General features: G+C 38.6%; 5 protein-coding genes across 6 annotated transcripts; 2 read left to right on the top strand and 3 right to left on the bottom strand.

Annotated features, from left to right (window-relative positions):
- Positions 1-26: 26 nt before the first annotated feature.
- Positions 27-8,162, bottom strand: LOC116766120 (spondin-1-like). 2 transcript variants are annotated; one of them, XM_061523010.1, is made up of 16 exons: positions 8,087-8,162; positions 7,236-7,491; positions 6,941-7,161; positions 6,598-6,792; positions 6,307-6,513; positions 4,887-5,153; positions 3,831-3,999; positions 3,364-3,580; positions 2,830-3,042; positions 2,614-2,662; positions 2,331-2,516; positions 1,999-2,149; positions 1,465-1,650; positions 872-964; positions 702-793; positions 27-506 (listed from the first exon to the last, which is right to left on the bottom strand). In XM_061523010.1, exons 2-16 carry the CDS (start codon positions 7,393-7,395, stop codon positions 372-374), a joined length of 2,541 nt encoding a protein of 846 aa, XP_061378994.1. In that variant the 5' UTR covers positions 7,396-7,491; positions 8,087-8,162; the 3' UTR covers positions 27-371. The 2 variants fall into 2 exon arrangements, with proteins under 2 accessions (XP_061378994.1, XP_061378993.1); XM_061523009.1 differs by lacking the exon at positions 8,087-8,162 and having other exon boundaries at positions 7,236-7,564.
- Positions 8,163-8,882: 720 nt separating this feature from the next.
- LOC116766111 (synembryn-A) lies at positions 8,883-12,690 on the bottom strand. Its single transcript, XM_032655782.2, has 9 exons — positions 12,415-12,690; positions 12,150-12,289; positions 11,595-12,060; positions 11,300-11,505; positions 10,988-11,126; positions 10,669-10,912; positions 10,311-10,522; positions 9,861-10,045; positions 8,883-9,586 (listed from the first exon to the last, which is right to left on the bottom strand). The coding sequence occupies exons 1-8, from the start codon at positions 12,493-12,495 to the stop codon at positions 9,893-9,895; spliced, it is 1,641 nt and encodes a 546-aa protein (XP_032511673.2). The 5' UTR covers positions 12,496-12,690; the 3' UTR covers positions 8,883-9,586; positions 9,861-9,892.
- Positions 12,691-13,724: 1,034 nt separating this feature from the next.
- LOC116766113 (NADH dehydrogenase [ubiquinone] 1 alpha subcomplex subunit 9, mitochondrial) lies at positions 13,725-16,378 on the top strand. The gene is given in 8 exon segments (XM_032655785.2): positions 13,725-13,886; positions 14,087-14,273; positions 14,615-14,838; positions 14,929-15,095; positions 15,098-15,131; positions 15,523-15,684; positions 15,851-16,034; positions 16,124-16,378. Coding segments are annotated over 6 exon segments (951 nt in total). The 5' UTR covers positions 13,725-13,886; positions 14,087-14,273; the 3' UTR covers positions 16,304-16,378.
- A 101-nt stretch (positions 16,379-16,479) lies between these two features.
- On the bottom strand, positions 16,480-17,702 carry LOC116766118 (small ribosomal subunit protein eS10). The gene is made up of 4 exons (XM_032655791.2): positions 17,572-17,702; positions 17,189-17,401; positions 16,675-16,912; positions 16,480-16,543 (listed from the first exon to the last, which is right to left on the bottom strand). Exons 2-4 carry the CDS (start codon positions 17,386-17,388, stop codon positions 16,505-16,507), a joined length of 477 nt encoding a protein of 158 aa, XP_032511682.1. The 5' UTR covers positions 17,389-17,401; positions 17,572-17,702; the 3' UTR covers positions 16,480-16,504.
- A 149-nt stretch (positions 17,703-17,851) lies between these two features.
- Positions 17,852-19,009, top strand: LOC116766117 (splicing factor 3A subunit 2). Its single transcript, XM_032655790.2, has 3 exons — positions 17,852-18,139; positions 18,221-18,484; positions 18,598-19,009. The coding sequence occupies exons 1-3, from the start codon at positions 17,986-17,988 to the stop codon at positions 18,963-18,965; spliced, it is 786 nt and encodes a 261-aa protein (XP_032511681.2). The 5' UTR covers positions 17,852-17,985; the 3' UTR covers positions 18,966-19,009.
- Positions 19,010-20,013: the final 1,004 nt, after the last annotated feature.

Raw genomic sequence — 20,013 nt, 5'->3', positions numbered from 1 at the left:
TTTTTAGTCCAAACAATAAAAAAACATTGACCTTTTCACAGATTTTATTGTCAGATATTGGAGAGTACAGCGTTTTGAGTGACGAGCGTGTCACTCTGTGTTCTTGGAAATGTTTTTTCCAGGACACCAGCTACCGCATAGTTCCTGCCGTCCTCTGAGCGTGAGGCACCACCTTTTACTTCCACACTTACCTCCCTCTCTTAGAAACAGACTTAAGACTCTACTCTAACGAATTTCCCTAAACACAACTTACATGAGAACAGCCTAACAAGCACCTATCTGAACAACTAGCGACTCTACCGGTAACAATGTATACGCATTAGTCAACTGCTAAAAGTAATTGCTTTCGATTGATTGATTGATTGATTGATTTAGTAATCGTTATCTTCAAACGAACTACCCGGTTTATTGCTGATCATGCGTTTCTTCTTCTTGCACAGCTCCGGCTTACAGACTCGACTCTTCACAGTCCTCTGGCACGACTTTCCTGACCCTGACGACGCGACCTTCAATTAAGGAATCCTTTAACATATAAAGAATATCAACAGACTTTATCATACTACTGTCCAGCAATGAGTCAGATTAATAATATTATCCTTAAAGGTCGCTCATGCGGCAGATCTTAAGTAATTTCCTTAATGATCATCGTTTGAAAGTAAATGAGTGGGTACAGGATGTAAATGTCGGGCCGTGATAGTCACCAGAACGCGTCTGTAGTTGAGCTTGATGGCGAGGTCGCACTGGCCGAAGCACTCGCTCCAGCCCAGCCACGGACCCATCTCGCAGCTCACATCTGACGCGCCCAGAATGTATAACGTCATTTTGGTATATTTAACGATCGTGTTAAGAGCTGTTCCCTAACCCGACTCACCGCGAGCGTCTCGGTCATTCTGCATGACCTCGTTGTCCTCTGTCGAGGGAGTCGCCTTGATCCTCTTGGGCGCGACTCCGACCAGCGCCGACGCTACGGACAACGTTAGTATATACACGGATCATATACATACGATCACGAAACAGATCAGAGTGACTAGAAGGAGGAGAAGCGATCGCGACGGACAGGAGAAATGAGAAGGATGTGTGGAAAAGGAGGAATGTCAGAAAAACTGAAATAACAGCAGTGACGCAAGGATGGTGGGGATGTGGTTGGATGGAAATGGAGATCTGAGAAGGGATGGTTGAAGTGCGTTAGACAGGACATGAGAGACGTGATTGGTAAGATGACAGAGTTGTATGGGAGTTGAGACTCAAGTAATCTGAGAGGAGGAGCAGGACACTTCAGCCATAAAGCTTGTCGTCCGTTTGCTATATAGAGATTGAAAGGTGGTCTGTGGCCGGTGGAAATGAGGTACAGGCTTGCGTGAGCTCACATTACAATAAAACTGTTCGGTTAACTTTGCGGTAACCGCGATCGCTTAGAACGAGATGAGAACGACTGGGATAAATTCCCTACAGAAGCCCCACTACCGTTGTCGTGTTTGTTTCCTTGCGACAGACAAGTCTGCTCGCAGATCTGCCGGGTCCTGAAGTTGTTCTCGTTGCCGCCGCAGCCGGTGTACCCGAAGGGCTCGCACGCGACTCGCGGGCGGTCGAAGAACCAGCGCTCGTCGTAGCCCCGACACGGCCCCACCGACACCGGCAGCGTGCAGATCTCTGGACGCAAGTCGTTATACACGCTTAGATATTTAGATTTTTTTTTCTATACATATTTTAAAATGAAACCAACGACCGGGTTGTGTTCGTTGACAGATGTATAATGTTTATAAAAATAGTTGTCGCGCGGCGATGGCGTCGTCTTGAACCGGATGTTGGAAATGTTATTTGTAGTCTATGATAACGAAGATCCGCTCGAGGCGTCCACTAGCTGCAGGTGGCAGCGGACCTCTCCAGCGATTTAACTGTTAAACCAATCAAGAGTACCGTCCGCCGGGTGCGTCCGAGCGGCCGTCTGAAATAAAAGTAACACTAGCAAATACAAAAACAACATATAAGTTATATAACCATTGGGTGAAGGGTTGTCGGAGCAGCCTCCGTCGCCTCCGTCACACAGCGCCTCCTGCTGCGTCATCGTGAACTGACATCTGTCGAGATGTTCCTGGACCGCGGCGTCCAGGGACGGGTCCTCGCTGGTTATGTTCTCATGAGGCAGTTCCTTGAATGTGTTCAATAACTTGATCACACAAATAGCATTAACTCTCTAGAGTCACTAAAATTCTGTCGTGATTTGAAAAATATTACTGAAAATTTTATAATTTTATATATGTACAAATGTTCCCAACGACATGACTTCGAACTTTTTATACAATATCCGTAAAAAATCTACGAGGATTCACCAAATTCTGTAGTTCAGCGAACCGTTGGTTCCAGTCCCTTAACAGCCTCTTAGTGATCTCTCGCTGAAGGTTCGTCTCCCGCACCACATACATCCTGGTGCGGAGTCGCCGGCCTCGGCCGCAGCGCGAGGAACACGGCGACCACGTGGACCACGGAGTCACCGGACAGTCCGACTTGGGGCTTTCCTGGACATCATGTGACGTCATTGTACCGGGACCATAGCCTGCCATCATGAGCTATGACATGCACAAGTAAACGTAAAGCAGATTGAGGAGCACGTACCTCAAAAAACCAATCAAAGTTTGTTGCATTCGCGCGTTCTTTGGGAGGTCTGTAATCAAGTAAAACCTGGTAAGTGCAATATTTTACAACAATATTGTATCCTCCGAGTATATACGACCTTAGTTGACCCACTCTGTGGAAGGGTCTCTCGCAAAAAGTCAAAATTTAAAAGAATCAGTATGTTCACTATGCACATTAATTTTATAAATCACTAACTTGTAACAGGGTCCCGCGTCGCACGGCATAGCCTGACTCATGACGGTTCTTGCGCGGAACCCCACATGGCACCGCTTGTGTGCGCGCGGAGCGAGGTAGTGTCTGGTGCGAGCTCGCACTCCACACCCTACACACGGAGACCACTCCGACCAGGGAGACATGGCGCAAGGACCTGATGAGTCCGCCGCCTCAGGCTCGTAGTCAGACTTCACTCTGGTTGTAACGAGGTGACGTGGTCTTTAATGTCATACCAGTTACATGTTCTAGCTTTGACCTCGATCGCGCGTCGTTGTTATAATACTGAAGATCAGATCCCAGCTTCCATTATTTTGTATCACTTCCAACAGAAACGATAAGAAAACTACGGAACATACAAACAAACACATATTTGCATGCAAGTGAAACTTTTTTTGGGAGTTTAAGCGGGCTTAGAATAGAACAAAGAAGTCACACGCAAACCTTTATAGCACATTTTCATTGTTGGCGCACATCTGCAGCGCTGTTAAATCCCGACCCATAACATTAAAGACTGACCTGCAGTGCAGTCTCGGTCCATGACAGGATCTGTATTCCGTGAGTGTAGTGCGGCAGGCGTCGTGCTGGGCGCGGAGTGGCCACATGTACCGGCGCTGGCGGGTGCTTCGCCCCGTGCCGCACGACACGCTGCAGGGGCTCCAACCGCCCCAACCGTACGTAGCACATGAACCGCCGGGAACGGCAGCCCCCTCGGGGACTTGCACGCCAGTAGGCTCTTATGGAGCGTGATGAAGAAAAGAAAGTCATTAATTGGTTCCATAATTATTGAAGGTAATCGGTTAACGTCAGACTCGACTTTCAAGCCTTTAAATAAAACAATAAGTATCAGTTTCCCTTATCGCAAGCAATTTAATAACACATTCTAGCACTGTCTACGGCCACATAATATTAAGTAGTAATAGTTCGGAGAGAAATATTGTTCGTAATGTTCTTGTCTACAAGGTAGATGTTTTTTCAATAATCACCTGTGACGTCACAGCTTTTCTCGTAAAGTCTCAATCTCGTCAGCCTCAGCCGAGCAAATGGTCGCAATTCACCGAACGAGCTCAAGAAGGGCCCCGAGCGAGTGTCTCTGGGCCACTCCTGCCTGAGAGCTCGGACTGGAGCTTTTGGGTTTGTCGGATTTCGACGAGCCTTTAGACATTTAAATTAGGCAAATTACTTTAAACTGAAGAATAAATTATATTTGAAAATAGAAGAAAAAAGTTATTATAAGTTTGAGGGATAATTTTTTTTGGGATAACTTAATAATTAGATAATAAATTTTATTCACTTCAAAAACAGAAATCAAAACAAAAATGATCAAAACAAAAAATAAATCGGTAGGAACTGCAGATGACGGTTGAAGCCAGGGTATGGAATACCTTGGATGTTGATGGACAGCATAGACGAAGCCCTCACGCATGTGTCTTTTACACTGTTTCATTAAAACTATCTTGTAGTTTGTCCAGCGAAAGCTTTTAATTTATTATAAGAATAACGCTAAGATCATAAGAATTTTGTGATTCTGGGACTATTGCAGATAACACAGTATTCTTTATTGGAACTGAATCAGCACTCGGTTGGTTAACGAAATTAAATTTAATACCGTTGATTCAATTAATAATTTAAAAAAAAACATAATTTTAACTAAAAGACCTTTATTTAGATTTTAAGATCAAAAATGTCAAATTTGGGAAAGTTTCGGATTCATGAAAATATTGAAGTATGCCTGTCAACACTTCAAATTTCATAGTTCAAAGAAATAGCTTCTCTTGTCAGTGTATCATAAGAGGCCGGTACTGGCTGGTACTTATAATATGATAAAAGAAATAGAAAAATATCATTATGGTTCTTCTAAATACCAGGACATGACACCTTCTAGCCTCACCTTCTTTTTGTTTCTTATTGATCTATTCCCAAGAATAACTACAAGCATATATTTTTTTTGAACCCAAGCACACCTGTATAAAGCTAGTTAAGACAGCTAAATGAGAAGAAGTAACAACAAGAAGGTAGTCATAGAATATTGTAAAACTTACAGTGAAATTCAGTCCACTGTCGGTTCCAGCGTCGTACGGATAGAGCGGCAATGTGATGGACCTCCGCCAGGTACAATTAGCATTACACAACTCCAGGGCGGACACTCCCACTATCCAATCTGGCGACGGCGCCAACTTGGACGCCAACGATACGAGGTGATGTTTAGCGTCCACCCGAAACACCGCGAAGGTGGTCGGAGTTCCGGCGCCAGCCACCTGCTGCCACGATATACCTCGGGCCTTGATTATGGTGCGGATGTGTTCGCTCTAGAACAATAGAACGAAAATCATCCACCTTGGTCGAGAAACAGATTTAAATAGTCCTCTTTTACGTAAGAATAAGACAAACTAGTTCTATCCTGGCAACTAAATCATTAAAAATGTTCTCAGTTAGCAATGGAGGTGCAAACTTGTGAAATCAACATTCAGATTGATTTAAATTAAAAATCAATGAAAAGTGACATGAAGAGGTATTCGAAGCTTTATGAAACAGTTGCTTTATGAAACAGTTGCTTTATGAAACAGTTGTTTTATGAAACAGTTGCTTTATGAAACAGTTGCTTTATGAAACAGTTGCTTTATGAAACAGTTGCTTTATGAAACAGTTGCTTTAGGAAACAGTTGCTTTATGAAACAGTTGCTTTATGAAACAGTTGCTTTATGAAACTGTTGTTTTATGAAACAGTTGCTTTATGAAACAGTTGCTTTATGAAACAGTTGCTTTATGAAACAGTTGCTTTATGAAACAGTTGCTTTATGAAACTGTTGTTTTATGAAACAGTTGCTTTATGAAACAGTTGCTTTATGAAACAGTTGCTTTATGAAACAGTTGCTTTATGAAACAGTTGCTTTATGAAACAGTTGCTTTATGAAACAGTTGCTTTATGAAACAGTTGCTTTAGGAAACAGTTGCTTTATGAAACAGTTGCTTTATGAAACTGTTGCTTTATGAAACTGTTGTTTTATGAAACAGTTGCTTTATGAAACAGTTGCTTTATGAAACAGTTGCTTTAGGAAACAGTTGCTTTATGAAACTGTTGTTTTATGAAACTGTTGTTTTATGAAACAGTTGCTTTATGAAACAGTTGCTTTATGAAACTGTTGTTTTATGAAACAGTTGCTTTATGACACAGTTGCTTTATGAAACTGTTGTTTTATGAAACAGTTGCTTTATGAAACAGTTGCTTTATGAAACAGTTGCTTTATGAAACTGTTGTTTTATGAAACAGTTGCTTTATGAAACAGTTGCTTTATGAAACAGTTGCTTTATAAAACGGATGCTTAAAGAAACAGTTTCGCCATCAAATCAGATTTTTTAAATAACGTGATGGCATTTTCCTCTTGAAAATTACCTGTTGGGGTTATAGCTTAGTGGTATAAAGTTGTACAATGAATCAATGTCTTATTAAGAGAATCAAACCTCGGCCTTAAGTTCCTTTTCAAGGGCGGTCGTAGAGCCATCATCAGCCAATCTTCTCAGACCCGAGCTGGCCACCCTGCCCTCCTGCCACACTCGGTATTGAGCTGTATGAGAAGCACCGATGACGTCCCCAAAATGAGCTCGCGATCCTTCAGGAGGGAACTCCTGAGGGTGTGTGTTCCTGGACCAGAGTCCTTCAAACGTGACCTAGAGCGTGAACATTCCATAACATTTAATATAAGATATCGGCTGGCCTGTGATTGATATAGAAGATATAATTAGTCGGTGAACCTCATATTTAGCCTCGTCGCATGCACAGCATGGTTCCAGGATCGGCGGCTGTTGATTGCTGGTCGTGGTTCCGACCGGAGCTGAACATAACTTGCGACACAGGATGGAACTCGTCGTGCCCTCCGCGTTTGCTGCACGAGCGCATAGTCTGACGCAATTGTACTCAGTCACGGTCGATGGGGAACTCCATATTACCTGGAGAGAGGAAACCAGACTTGGGGTCGTTTTAGAAATAATCTGACAGATTTAAAGACGAAAAATCTAAATAAATAACTATAAAGCATTTTGTCGACCGCCTAGTAGCCAAGTGTTAACAAATAGTTCGCTTTTCACAAACGCTCACTTGTACTTCAGTCTTTGGATGAGAGGTAGCGTTATCCACAGCGGGCTTACAGGGCTCGTAGAGTTTAGTCTGAGTGTCGTAGGCCTGCAGGGCCCCGAGCGCCGGAGGACCCCTGGGAGTGTCGTCATTACTCTCATTACCCGGATCATCCAACTCAGCCCATATCAAGAACCCTACGAAAGGCGTCGGGCCTTGTCCGCTATCTACACCTTGCAGGGATACTGTTAAAACATAAATACCAATATAATTAAAGTTTTTACGATATTTAATAATAAACCGTTATATTTTTCATTACCAGTGTACAGCTCTCCCGGCAGGAAGAGGTCCGGATCTCCAGCTACACTCAGCTTGTAATTTTTATCAGCAGGTTGAGAGTCGGGCGGAGCGCGGTCACAGCTCGTCGCCACAGACGCACGACATGTCCCCAACAAATATATCACAAATAACACCAACATGGTCGGTCTCCACAAACCCACGCTATAACATAACTTTAATTACACTGAGTTTAGACTACGCGATTAAATGCCTTTTATAAACTTTTCGCTTTGTTCCTGGAACACATACGTTTTTGATTTGAAAAAAACCCTAACTTTTATTTCTAAAAAACATTATTACAATTATATTTAGTTGGGAAAAATTATAATCAAGATGATTATGGCTTCTCAGCGTTATATTTTTGTAAAACTTTAAATATTATCTTTATTTAAAATCATCCCGAGAACTCGTTTTAGTTGTATTTTACAATAATCTCCGTCGTTTCTTCATGTCTCTATACAAGATATGTCCTTTTCTAGTTAATCTTTTTTTTTAGTTGGAATACCCTATTTCTTATTTCAATTTTTTTTTTACTTGAATTAACTATATCTTCTTCAATTAATAATTTTATAGCTTCTTTAGATACATAAAATTTCTAACCTAAGCTTGTTATTATAAATCTTCAAAAATAAACTTTTGTAATTATTATTTAAAAAATCAAATATAGAAATGATCATTTGTAGTATCCAATAAACCAGAGTACACTCCGTACTCAATGACGGTCAACTAAACAAAGAAAGTTCAATGACCTATTTTAAATGCAATTTTTGCAACTGTATAAATGCAATATTTTCATTAGTTTACGGCAAAATTAAGAATGATTTTAAATACATTATATTGATTAGAAGGTTTGAAGAGATTTAGCAGAACTGTATGCGAGTGATCGCCCTCACCGCGCGAGTCTCGGGGTTGTACTGAGGAGAGCCGAGTGAGGGCTGCGCTGTCACGTCGCTAAGGGTATTATAAAGAGACAAGTTTACAGACCGTTGGAGCTCTCACAACGGTCTGTAAACTGAATTTTTAAATACGATGTTTTGTCACAATTTATTTAATTGCCTCAACCTAACGGTATTTTTAAGAAAAAACGAACATCACATGACATTTAAACGTAACATTTCGTCAGAAAAATAAAATTATTTTTAAAATAATAAAATAGAAACAGCTAAATGCGACAAGCACATTGTTTTAAGCCGCCTTAAAATGATATATTTGCTTTTCACTTCCTTGACATTCGAAAATAATAATATAATATTGTGGGCCACAAAGCCTTTATTATAATTTTTTTTTAATGCTATGGTTTCATTATTAAAAAAAATAATCGAAATCAATCCAAACTTCATATTATGCAAATTCTAATTAAGGCGCATGTCCACAAAGACATTGACTGTTTGAAATAAAAACTTTAAAATATTGGTACCTATCATATTTGTTGGGTGTTGTATATTAACACATAATAGGCGATTTTGCATTTTGGTTCAGAAACTAAAACGTAGAGATATTTAAACTTCTTTTAAAAGTGGAATAACCACTTTTCTTTTTATTAAACAATATGTCATGTCAAGATTATAATCAGTTTAGAAATTTAAATTAATCATAAGTCAGAATAAATATTAAAAATTAAAAACCGTTTATATTCCTGTAATCTTTATTATTTAAATATAATGAAAGATTTAAACACCTAGAAAAAACAAGTTCACAGTTTATTAATAAAAGAATCACTACAAAACGCGTTCCGTTCAGTAACAACACTGAACGGTCCACGTATCACTCAAAATATTTTTTGGCCATTAAATACTCAACGTAATTCTATAAAGAGTGGAACATCTATGACTAGTAAAAGGCTAAAATGCTTACACATAGAGGGAATTCAATTTGCAATCATCTCAGTACACTAGTAGTTAGTGCTACAGTCAACGGTACAAGCCCTCGCCTGTCGCCACTAAGTATTGAATCTAAACGTATGTTTGTGTGTCCGACTCTAAGTTAAGAACCAAGCTATTAAATCACTACTCTACAACAATAAGATATGATTCGTTGTATTATAAATAAATGTAAATATATAATATAGTGTATTAGTAACGGTTACAACGGAGACAATACCAACACATTGTTAGGAAAATGAAGATTTTTTTTTTTACAATATTTTTATTAGAAATATCAAAGAGATTTATGGATTAAACATTATTTTTGATTCTTCGCAGGTTACAGCCATCCGTGTGCTGGTTTGAACAGTATCAGCCTCAGTCGCCAGTTGTTTGATGGGGCAGGTCCTAAACCCCTCCTATCTTTTTTCTCTCCAAATCTCTCCAGGTTCCCAGTGTGACGTCACACCTGGAGTACATGGAGATTAAAGCCATTTACCGCCTGACCATGAACGCCTCACCTCATAATAAAACTGTTTTCATGAGCCGGCTTTAGTATTGTAATTTGTATTCTCTACCAATACTGTTTTGTTATACTGACGACTTATTTACTACATAACAAATTAGAAGATTTAAATCTAAATACTATGAATTATCTGCTCGTCCAGTGTGTGTAGGTGTTACGAACAGATTTATTTGTATAATCTGCCGTTTTTATATGTAACAGGCGTGTCATCGATTACCAGGTACAGAGTTTGCAGGTCTTAGTGCATGTTTATGAGTTGGATCGGTGCGGCTGTTCTCTGAGCTCCATGACGTGGTCGAGGGTCTGCGGCCGGCCGTCCGGACCCACCCTGGCCGGCTTCACCACTCCCTGGGACAGCATCTTGTCGAACAGGTTGACGAGTTTCATGGCTTCGTATTCCTTCTGGAAATTTAAACAAGATATATCAAAATATTATGAAATTAGTTGCTTGTGATGCTGTGACATGCCAAGTGACCTTGAGTCTTATCACTACTCAGAAATCTCAAGCGGCCGTGGTCCACAAGCTACCGTGCCGACTGACATTCCGACGGAGAGAATCCAAACGAGGATGAATAATGAATGAATTTCAACTTCTGACTTTACGCCTTATCCTCGGACTGCTACTTATCGCGATTCTGGTGTATGTGGCTAGTGTATCCCCACTCACCTGTTCGTCAGTCATTCCCTCCCAGGGGTTGTTCCGGGGCGGCCTGGTGCAGCCCACCACGGGGTCGATGTGGGGTTCGGCCTCCCGGTACTCCTCGGTGTCGGAGTCGCTGCTGGAGGAGTACGCCGGCCCGCGCCCTTCACCCATCAGCCCCTTCTGTGCCAGGTGGCCGGCGGCGTTGCCGAATCCCGTGTACTTCACCATTCTGCCGACTGTAATTGTTTATTTGACTTTCACTCCTCGAGACGATCGATTGAGACGTCGGCAGTTTCTTTCTTATCATTATAAAATTATCTCAACAGCAATCAAAAGGTCATTTATGATTATGTCAATTTTGATTAAACAAAATAGAACGAACCCTTTTCTTTGCAGAGTATGAAGAGGAACTCGGCGACAAGGTCTCTGACGGAGGTGATGGGTGTAGTGAGGAGGCGGCACAGCTGGTTCCTCAGAGTGTCTCCCTGCTCGGGCGGGCGGGACACGTCTCTCAGCGGCGGCAACACCTCCTGCCTCAAGAACTTCCTTTGAACTCGACAACTCCTCGCACTCTTGTTCAGCACCGTGAGTATCGGGGACAGGTTCTCGTACTGATTTTTCGTCGTCTGAAATCAGATTCCATCCTAGAGAATAGCACATACATGAAAGAGACTTAATATTGTTATAAACTTCTGAGTCACCTCAGTGATGGAGAGTCTGTACAGCAGAAGCTGCAGCAGGGACTGCAGAGCATCCATGTTATGACCATCATACACGTACTGGGCTGATTCACCTTCATTCAGCTCAGGAGTCAAAAACTGGTAGAACACTGGCGGCACACTGAAATATATATATGTATGTATACAAATGTTCTAAGAAAGTCAATAATATTTGCTTCAATAACTATAAAAACCTTAGTTTCAACTGACTGGGATTGATCGCTTCACATTTACAGTATCAGGAGGATTAAGAAGCTGTTAGTTAAAAATGTCAGCGTCATATGAACATAGTACCTTGTAAGTAAATTGGCAATATTGCTATGCAACTCCATAAGTTTCTCCTGTGAGGTCGTGCGCGCATACAGGAGTGCCGTCAGTGAGGGCATTAATTTCAAGTAGATGACTTCCTCCTCCTCGCTGACAGGGTCGCTGGATCCCGTGTGCAAGGTGAGGTTGAATTGAGTCTTCAGTATTTCGCACGCAATGGCTTGCTGGTGATCCTAAAAAAAATATCGCAACGATTGAACAACTTCCCCTTTACACTGTATTGATAAGTTTTAATATATTTGAGAAATGAAGTATTTCTCACCTGCAGTAAACAGTTATGACTCATTTCAATGTCCGTACATCCGGCCACATCCTGCTGTGGTTCGTGAGATGCCAACACCAGTTCGTTCATACAGCTCACCAAATAATCCATCCCGTGCAGCTCATCCTTTATCTTCGTCTTAATATCTGGCCTCAGAGCCGTCAAGATGAAAAGCAGCTTCATATCAAACAGCATGATGTCGTCTTTGAACGGTATCTCTTTGTAAGATCGCAGTCTAGCCACAAGGCCCTGAGCAATACTAGAATGTGCACAAAGAGCTCGGGCCACTTCACTGTTAAATGCTATGTTACATAGACATTTGAGTGCCTCCATCACAACTTCCTTGGCTGGCATGTTGATATCCATAGTGTCCTCTGGGTCGACGAAGTTAAACAAACCAGCTCTTTCAATTAATGTTAGTACCCATTTTTCACAAATAAGACTCTCTAGTTCATTTTTATCCCGACTGAAAGAGAAAAATGCCATAAAATTATAAAATAAAATATAGGGGAAACAAATAATTTAAGAATCGAAAAACCAACTTCAGTAACTTACCTTAAGAGCCTTATAGTAGCTAAACACAGAGTGTGTATTGGCTCCGAAGACTTATTTTGTAAATGTTGAAATAATGCAGCCCACAAAGAAACTCTCCTGTTGTTCTCGGAGAGATATGGAAATGTGAAAACATCATCGTTCTGAAAACCCGACATTTTATTATATCCTCTTCCTATTTCCTCGTACTTTATATATTTTTATCAAAAATAAAGAGGAAATATATAATAGCTACAATGCAACTATAAAATATATGTGATCTACTTACAGTTTTCAAGAAATCGTCCAATATTTGGCTCACTTGTGAGTAATTGTTTCCATTTAATATTTGAATATCTTCGTCGTTCATTGTGTTATCTAGTTTTGCCGTTCTTTATGATATTTCTAAATTCTAAGTCAATTCATAGTTTCAAATATTGGAACTCTTGTATACAATATTACATATTATCATGTTTTAAGTTCTACTTAATAAATAACACCAACACCTTAACAAAAATCATCCGCTCTGCGCTCGATATCAACAAATGACAGACGTCTTACGTCAAGCTTTTTGCACTAATGTTTACATGTACCTAGCGTCAATTATTAATTCATTTTTCTCTTAATCAGCCATAATGAATTGTTTCCCACATATATATCTTTAAAATTTTTAGACTAAATAGTATTTTTTTTACTTTATTGAAGCTTTTACAAAATAGTTTCATTAAAACAAAAATTACTTTCAAAAAGTTTAAATGCGTAAAAGTCTAAACAACCAATGGACACTACCATCGTTGATACTACAAACTGCAGAAAAACATTAATTATAGATTATGAAGTTAATTAAAAAAAAAACAGTATATATATAATAGGTAACGTAATAAGACTTCATCTATGGAAAAAGACGACCTTCACCCATGGATACCTAAGTTTGTTTGTCGGCCTAAGTATTTCACAACTTATATGTTTATAATTTTATTTTTGTTACTCGATCTCGATTTTATGAAAGATGAAAACGAGAGATAAAAGATATATTTGCAACTAACATAACAGCGTTATATAAGATATGATTATTTCTGTTTAAGTAATAAACAGTTCAGTTCAATTCTTTGATTGTGATCTTCGTGCTGCTGCTGCGCTGCGCTGCTCAGATGTCCCGTCTTCTTCGATGTTATATATGAATAAACTATTGGAAATATAAAACGTATTATAATTTTCATTTCCTCATATCTGCGCTACGACACCGGTCCTACTGTTTTGCAGATTTCCGATATGTATAAAATTTTATATGTAAAATTTTGTGGTAGTATTAAAATTTGGATACGAGCAAGACTAAAATACTTCAAATGTATACCCATATACTTCATTTCTGGTGTCTCTTACAATACACTATAATCTTCTTACAATACAATAGTAAGAGAAACTATAATAAAAAAAATCGATCACGATTAATGTGCGTTATTGTATATTTCTCCTGAAATTTTTATTAGGTACTTTCTACGAGTACGTGTGCATGTATCTAGAAAAACTTAGAAAATAAATTAACTTGAAAGATGTAGCCAAAACCTATGAATATTAAGGAATTTCTCTTCACCGACGTACTTTTGACATTGACAGATGACAACGAAGGTGACAAAATATTTTATCAAAGGTTTTGGAAGACATTCAAAGTGTGATATCAATAAACTGCAAAACCTTTTCGAAAGGCCTGCAAAATGGCTTCACTAGCTTTTACAGGCAATTTGGTCTCCAAAATCATTCGTGAGTTATACAAAGCATAGCTTTTTATAAAAAATATAATAGCTCAAATCTCTTACATAATTGAAGCGATGTTGATGTTTTAGCGCTTATTACAGAGACTTACAGTCTCGTTTCCGAAAACTGACTGTTTTGAAATAAATTAGACTTTCCTAGACTAGTGCGACATGATTAGTCAGTACGTAATTTAATTTTCCTTTCAGCTAAAAAGGGACATATAAGCATTGTTTATATACAATCTGGGCATACAGCAGTGATCAAAATCTAGCTGCTTATAAACGTGGTACCGGTGGCCGCAGCAGCTTCAATGGGGTAGTGGCTACTGTCTTTGGATGCACAGGATTTGTTGGTCGCTATGTGTGCAACAAACTTGGCAAGATTGGAACTCAGGTATGAACAAAGTCAAGAAAACGAATTTTTAATTTAATTCTATGAATATATCTGAAAATATGATGCATATTATCTGGGTTTATAATTTTTGTCCACTACTACTTATTACTCTTTGTAGAACCATTATAAAAATTTATTGTGATTTTGGTAGAACCCTTTTATTACTAATAAGATTATTAAGCCTGGCTGTCCGACTATAAGTCCATTTATATATAAGAACAATATGTTATAACTCCATCAGAAATCTTTTAAAAATTAACCAGAAGTATTTATGACTTGGTAATTTTTTCCAGTCTCTTGCTCTCTAAAACTATAAAATGTAGAAGTTCTTGCTTTTTCAGATGATTTTGCCTTATAGAGGAGACTTCTATGATGCAGCTCGTTTGAAAGTGTGCGGTGACTTGGGACAGGTTTTGTTTACACCTTATGACCTTAGAGATGAAGAGTCCATCAGGAGAGCAGTGAAATACTCCAACGTTGTCATCAATCTTGTTGGAAGAGACTATGAAACCAAAAACTTTAAATACAAGGATGTCCATGTGGATGGACCACGCCTTCTCGCCAGGTATAATTAATTTAAAATAAATAAGTAGATTAAAATAAATAAATAAGTAGAATAAGTAGATTGCTTAATATGTTTCTTTTATAATTTCAGAATCAGCAGAGAAATGGGTGTGGAGAGATTCATTCACCTCTCTTACTTGAATGCTGAACCCAATCCCAAACCTTTAGTGATGAAGTCACCGTCCATGTTCAAGGTATCCAAGTACCACGGTGAGCTGGCCGTCAGAGAAGAGTTCCCTACAGCCACCATCATCGAGCCTCCGACATTTATGGTTCAGAGGATAGATTTATTAGGTGAAAGTTACTTCTACGTTATATTATTTAAATTCCATTAATTTATTTCCAATGTATTTCAAAGATTATTAGAAAATTTGTTTTATTTGAATTGTAAAACTTCTGGAATTGGCGCACGCTTCAAACACTATTGATGATCTCAAATGTCAAAAATTATCAACCTGTTTTAAATTGTAAAACAAATTTAAAAGTAGGGAAACACTATCACGTGCGTTAGCGGTAATTTTAGACAGTGTTCCTGCTACGTCATGGCTTAATGTTTGTAACATCACGACAAGCGAGTCCCGAATTCTATGTCTGCTCGTGTCTATGAGTTGTTCATTGAATGAATCTTGCATTGTTTTAAGCGTATAAAAACAAAAGTACATCAATAAATGTCTGTCTGTCCAAGGTCGATAGCGTCAATCTGGCGTCGTCACAACCGCTACATGCCGCTGTACCGCCACGGCATGGACACGGTGAAACAGCCCGTGTACGTGTCGGACGTGGCGCAGGGCATCGTGAACGCGGCGCGGGACCCCGACACGCGCTGCCAGGTCTACCAGGCGGTGGGGTGAGTACGACCCCTGTCATGTTCGACGTCACTGCTCACTACCGATTAAACTTATAAAATTGGCAACGGATCTGTATGAATCTACGAAACACTTAATCGTTGTTTGTGCTCTTAGTCTCCACGCATCATTACATACACAATATTTAATGTTTCTCGTGTTTTTCAGGCCCAAAAGATATTTACTGCATGATCTAGTCTGGTGGTTCTTCCGGTTGATGCGTAAAGATGAGAAGTGGGGCTTCAAAACGTTTGATATGAAGTATGACCCTGTCCTCTCTATCAAAGTGGCTATGGCTAACATGTCTCCCGCTTATCCCTTCGGGTCTCTTCATTGGGAGGGTCTGGAGAAGGTAAGTTTACAAAGGACCAAGATCAGAGACAACTGTATTAAGTCTATATAAACAGTCATTCATAATAATTTTGATTTATATAATTACAGGAAGCGACCACAGATAATGTTGTGAAAGGTGTTCCAACTCTCGAGGACTTGAATGTGACTCTCACACACATGGAAGACCAAGTTCCGTGGGAGCTCAGACCCTACCGCGCCCACCAGTACTACATCGATCAAATTGGAGAGTTCCCAAGACCACCAAACCCAAAAGTTGTTAATTATTAATTGCATAAGGGAGATTACCTGCCACCGTGATGAACTTAATCTGACATAGTTTGGTTAATAAATTATCATGTTTCATTGTAGTGTTTTCTTGTCTAACTTTAAAATCACTTCCTGTTATAAATTGTAATGAAGATTACTCATGCCTAGTCTATAGTCTAGTAAAATAAAACAAAATATTACATAATTGTAATTTTATTTAGCTTAATTAGGGGCGGGTCTTCCACGTCCAAATCCTCCTCTCTGTAAAAGAAATTAAAGAATTAATTTACACATTCTCAGAACACAGATAATTTCATGTATAGAGACTACTAAAAGTATACTAGTCAAAAATTATATGAAAACTTTAAAGACATAATAAATCTTATACTTACAAATTCAACATCTGATGAGCCCGGTCCGACATCAGCCTTCTTATCATGTCCACCAGCTGGGGGTGCTCTGCGGTAGGCAGATCTGTCTTCGGCGGAGCGTGCGGGGGCATCTGGCCGACCCACAGCACCCCGACGAACTGTCTCCGTACGCACTGAACGCTTCAGAGTGGCTGGGACAATTTCAGGGGGCAGATGCAGGAAAATCCTCAAATACTCGATGCCCTCATTTGTAAGGTACCTGCAATATCATAATCATACTTTTTAAATATATCATAATAACATATCAACACAGTTGTTTATTTAACAAACACAAACCCTTAATAAAATATTTGCTAATATATTTTAATAACACTTAATATGAAGGAAAATAGCAGACGAGTAAGATAATGTCAATAAAAATGTATTTATGAATTTGAATCATTAATTTAGACTTCCCAGTTCATGTAACAAGATTCGAAGTGTACGAAATGTAATCGTTTTCTATTCAACGTCAAATAAATATGATTGTACTCACCAGTAAAAATGCCTCCATGCAAATTGTTCCTTAACATAACCTCTAGATTTAAGGGACTGCATTGCCTTGATAACTTGGAGGTTGGGGATTTTCTCCAGATCAATGTGTTTGGGTGCATGGTAGTCTTTTTTGGCTACCATGACACCCTCTTTGAAGAGGTATTCATAGATAGCGACACGGTTCTGTTTGGGCATCAACATCTTGATACGCTACCTAAAAGTTTCATAAATTTTATTGGCTATGTTACAGAAATTTTCACAATTATTACTAAAATACATTATTAAGAAAACTTCAATCGACACCACAAATAAAACTCTTGTAATCATTTTAACAAATATTACAAGATTACTAAGATTTATTAAGATTTTAGAGAAAAACACTACCTTCGCCGTATTTTGACAAAGAAAAGACAGCCGTGAGACATAGAACAGATTACCAAAACTTTGCTGTCAATGTCAATGTAGTTTTGACGATTGACTTACCTTCTGAATAAACAAAATAATTTTTGTTTTCTTTAATCTAATTTATAAATTGATTAAGTTGCTCTTTCAATATTTTTCAGTATTAAGAGAATTATTCACAAATTATGGTCCTGAATTTCATAATTATTTACTTCACAGTTCACTTTAATTTAAAAAAAAAGACAGATTACTATTTGTCAGTTTGACATTTCATATATTCGCAAGAATTGTGAAGTTGTTTGAAGATTTAGTAATTAGACCTCACGAACAATATTTCAACCTTTTATTCAATTCTTTCTAGTAAATGTGACCAACATAAATAGATAAAGATTCGAAATGGATTTTCAAAACCGCCCTGGTGGTAAAACTGGCGGTGGTGGAGTGGCGTCATGGTCCGAAAGCAACCGAGATCGGCGGGAGCGTTTGCGACAGCTCGCTTTAGAAACAATTGACTTAAATAAGGATCCTTATTTTATGAAAAATCATTTAGGTTTGTCTACACTCTACCATACAAGGTTTAGTTAATATTTTCGTTCAGTATTTTAATTAATAACCAATTCTCTTTCTATAGGTTCTTATGAGTGCAAGTTATGTTTGACACTCCACAATAATGAGGGCAGCTATTTAGCCCACACTCAAGGCAAGAAACATCAAGCTAACTTAGCTCGAAGAGCAGCCAAAGAGGCAAAAGAAGCTCCACAGCAATTAGCACCAGAGAAGCCGAGGATTGAGCCGAAGAAGTTTGTTAAGATTGGTCGTCCTGGTTATAGAGTTACTAAACAAAAGGATCAAGAGAACGGACAGCAAAGTCTACTCTTTCAAGTTGATTATCCAGGTAAAAAAATCTTTGTAGTTAGTTTGTTACAGTAATCTATCTGGTTTATCTCAATTCCTTCTTAACACTTTGACATTCATTCTATCATGAACCTTGAAAATGATTGATTTTAGAAATAGCAGAAGGTGTCCAACCAAGACATCGCTTCATGTCAGCCTATGAGCAGAAAATTGAGCCTCCAGACCGAAGGTGGCAGTACTTGCTCTTTGCAGCAGAACCATATGAGACAATAGCTTTCAAAGTGCCAAGTCGAGAGGTGGAGAAGCATGATGCAAAGTTCTGGACGCATTGGAACAAAGATACAAAGCAATTCTTCTTACAATTTGCATTCAAGATGGAACCTCTGAGAATGCCACCACCCCCAGCTAAGATGTGGGAAAACCATGGCATCCGTTTACCACCACCTCCCGGGGCTCCAATGATGGGGGTGCCACCTCCACCCCCACTGCTGCCGGTTCCCCCGCCGCCCCCCTCCATGTAAATTAGTTTGTAAATATTTTTAAATAAAAATTACATTTCACTAAAGTACATTGTTTTCTTTCATAATTTAAAATATAATCTGTGTCTTTTATCCAAATGTGTGCTTTTTACATTGTTAGAATAATTATGACAATATTAATATTTTTCACTTTATTAATCTTGGCTCCAAACATAGAGTTTGTCCATATATGGGATTATTCTTCAACCTGCACTTGTTATATGTTGTAACGAGGTGACCTAGATTCTTACAAATTAATTAGAAAGTAGAATCTCTTGTGCAATATCCTTGATATTGAAGTAAAGTAGCAGGAGTGTAGTAGAGAATGCAGAGACTGTTTTTCTCCATATTTTCCTATATGTGTAAAACCCGAGTCCATCTTATTTCGTTTGTTCATTTACTTCCGACTGCAGCCCCCGTTAAATTCAATAAACTTTTAAAAAAGTTCAAGCAACTAGTAAATCATTTAGCAAAGTAAGACCGCTTTAAAGTGAGCTGACATTTTACTCAAATATTATTGAAACTTGACTATTATTAGGACGATTTTATATCATTCGAGATTGAAATGTAGGCGTTGTGAAACCTTGTCGGGAACTGGTTTCAGGTGGCTTCAGACGACTCGAGTTGGAAAGAGATGACAGAAGTAAGCCTCCACGATAAAGAATTATCAATAGAAAGAGACTTTGGAAACTCCCTTTTAAGGGGGTCAGTTTATTTCTGATGGAAGTTCAGATAGGTAACTGTTGATCACAAACTTTCACACAAAGTCATATTAAGTTAATTTATTTTTACAGCGTACTTGAAGGATATAGGCATAGTCGTATACGTTTATAGCGGGATTTTTTTTAATTACAAATCTGAAAATATTAACATTAAGTTATTGATTTTATTTTTTTATTACATTGCATAAACTTGAGTTAATAGAAATTATTATGAGCTATATTTTTCTATCATCCTATTATTTAATTTCCTTAGATTAAAAAAAACATTCACAAAATATTGCTACGAGAAATTTGAACGAATAATATTGACTTGTATTTTACTTATACAA

This window comes from Danaus plexippus, chromosome 15, assembly GCF_018135715.1.
Source record: "Danaus plexippus chromosome 15, MEX_DaPlex, whole genome shotgun sequence".
Classification (NCBI taxonomy): Eukaryota; Metazoa; Arthropoda; class Insecta; order Lepidoptera; family Nymphalidae; genus Danaus; species Danaus plexippus.
Note: the sequence above shows the minus strand (reverse complement) of the source record. Positions and strands in the feature narration are given on the sequence as shown.

What these genes read in the sequence shown, in the direction of transcription:
- LOC116766120 (XM_061523010.1), bottom strand. Translation starts at nt 7,395, where the DNA reads ATGTTGGTGTTATTTGTGATATATTTGTTGGGGACATGTCGTGCGTCT. An exon ending in ATCCAAAGACTGAAGTACAA is followed by an intron (nt 6,793 to 6,940) that starts GTGAGCGTTTGT and finishes TCCTCTCTCCAG; the next exon opens with GTAATATGGAGTTCCCCATC. An exon ending in GAAAAGCTGTGACGTCACAG is followed by an intron (nt 3,581 to 3,830) that starts GTGATTATTGAA and finishes ACGCTCCATAAG; the next exon opens with AGCCTACTGGCGTGCAAGTC.
- LOC116766111 (XM_032655782.2), bottom strand. Translation starts at nt 12,495, where the DNA reads ATGAACGACGAAGATATTCAAATATTAAATGGAAACAATTACTCACAA. An exon ending in TGGACGATTTCTTGAAAACT is followed by an intron (nt 12,290 to 12,414) that starts GTAAGTAGATCA and finishes TCGGGTTTTCAG; the next exon opens with AACGATGATGTTTTCACATT. An exon ending in CATACTCTGCAAAGAAAAGG is followed by an intron (nt 10,523 to 10,668) that starts GTTCGTTCTATT and finishes AAACAATTACAG; the next exon opens with TCGGCAGAATGGTGAAGTAC.
- LOC116766118 (XM_032655791.2), bottom strand. Translation starts at nt 17,388, where the DNA reads ATGTTGATGCCCAAACAGAACCGTGTCGCTATCTATGAATACCTCTTC. An exon ending in GCATGGAGGCATTTTTACTG is followed by an intron (nt 16,913 to 17,188) that starts GTGAGTACAATC and finishes ATGATATTGCAG; the next exon opens with GTACCTTACAAATGAGGGCA. An exon ending in GCTCATCAGATGTTGAATTT is followed by an intron (nt 16,544 to 16,674) that starts GTAAGTATAAGA and finishes TTTCTTTTACAG; the next exon opens with AGAGGAGGATTTGGACGTGG.
- LOC116766117 (XM_032655790.2), top strand. Translation starts at nt 17,986, where the DNA reads ATGGATTTTCAAAACCGCCCTGGTGGTAAAACTGGCGGTGGTGGAGTG. An exon ending in TTTTATGAAAAATCATTTAG is followed by an intron (nt 18,140 to 18,220) that starts GTTTGTCTACAC and finishes CTCTTTCTATAG; the next exon opens with GTTCTTATGAGTGCAAGTTA. An exon ending in CTTTCAAGTTGATTATCCAG is followed by an intron (nt 18,485 to 18,597) that starts GTAAAAAAATCT and finishes GATTGATTTTAG; the next exon opens with AAATAGCAGAAGGTGTCCAA.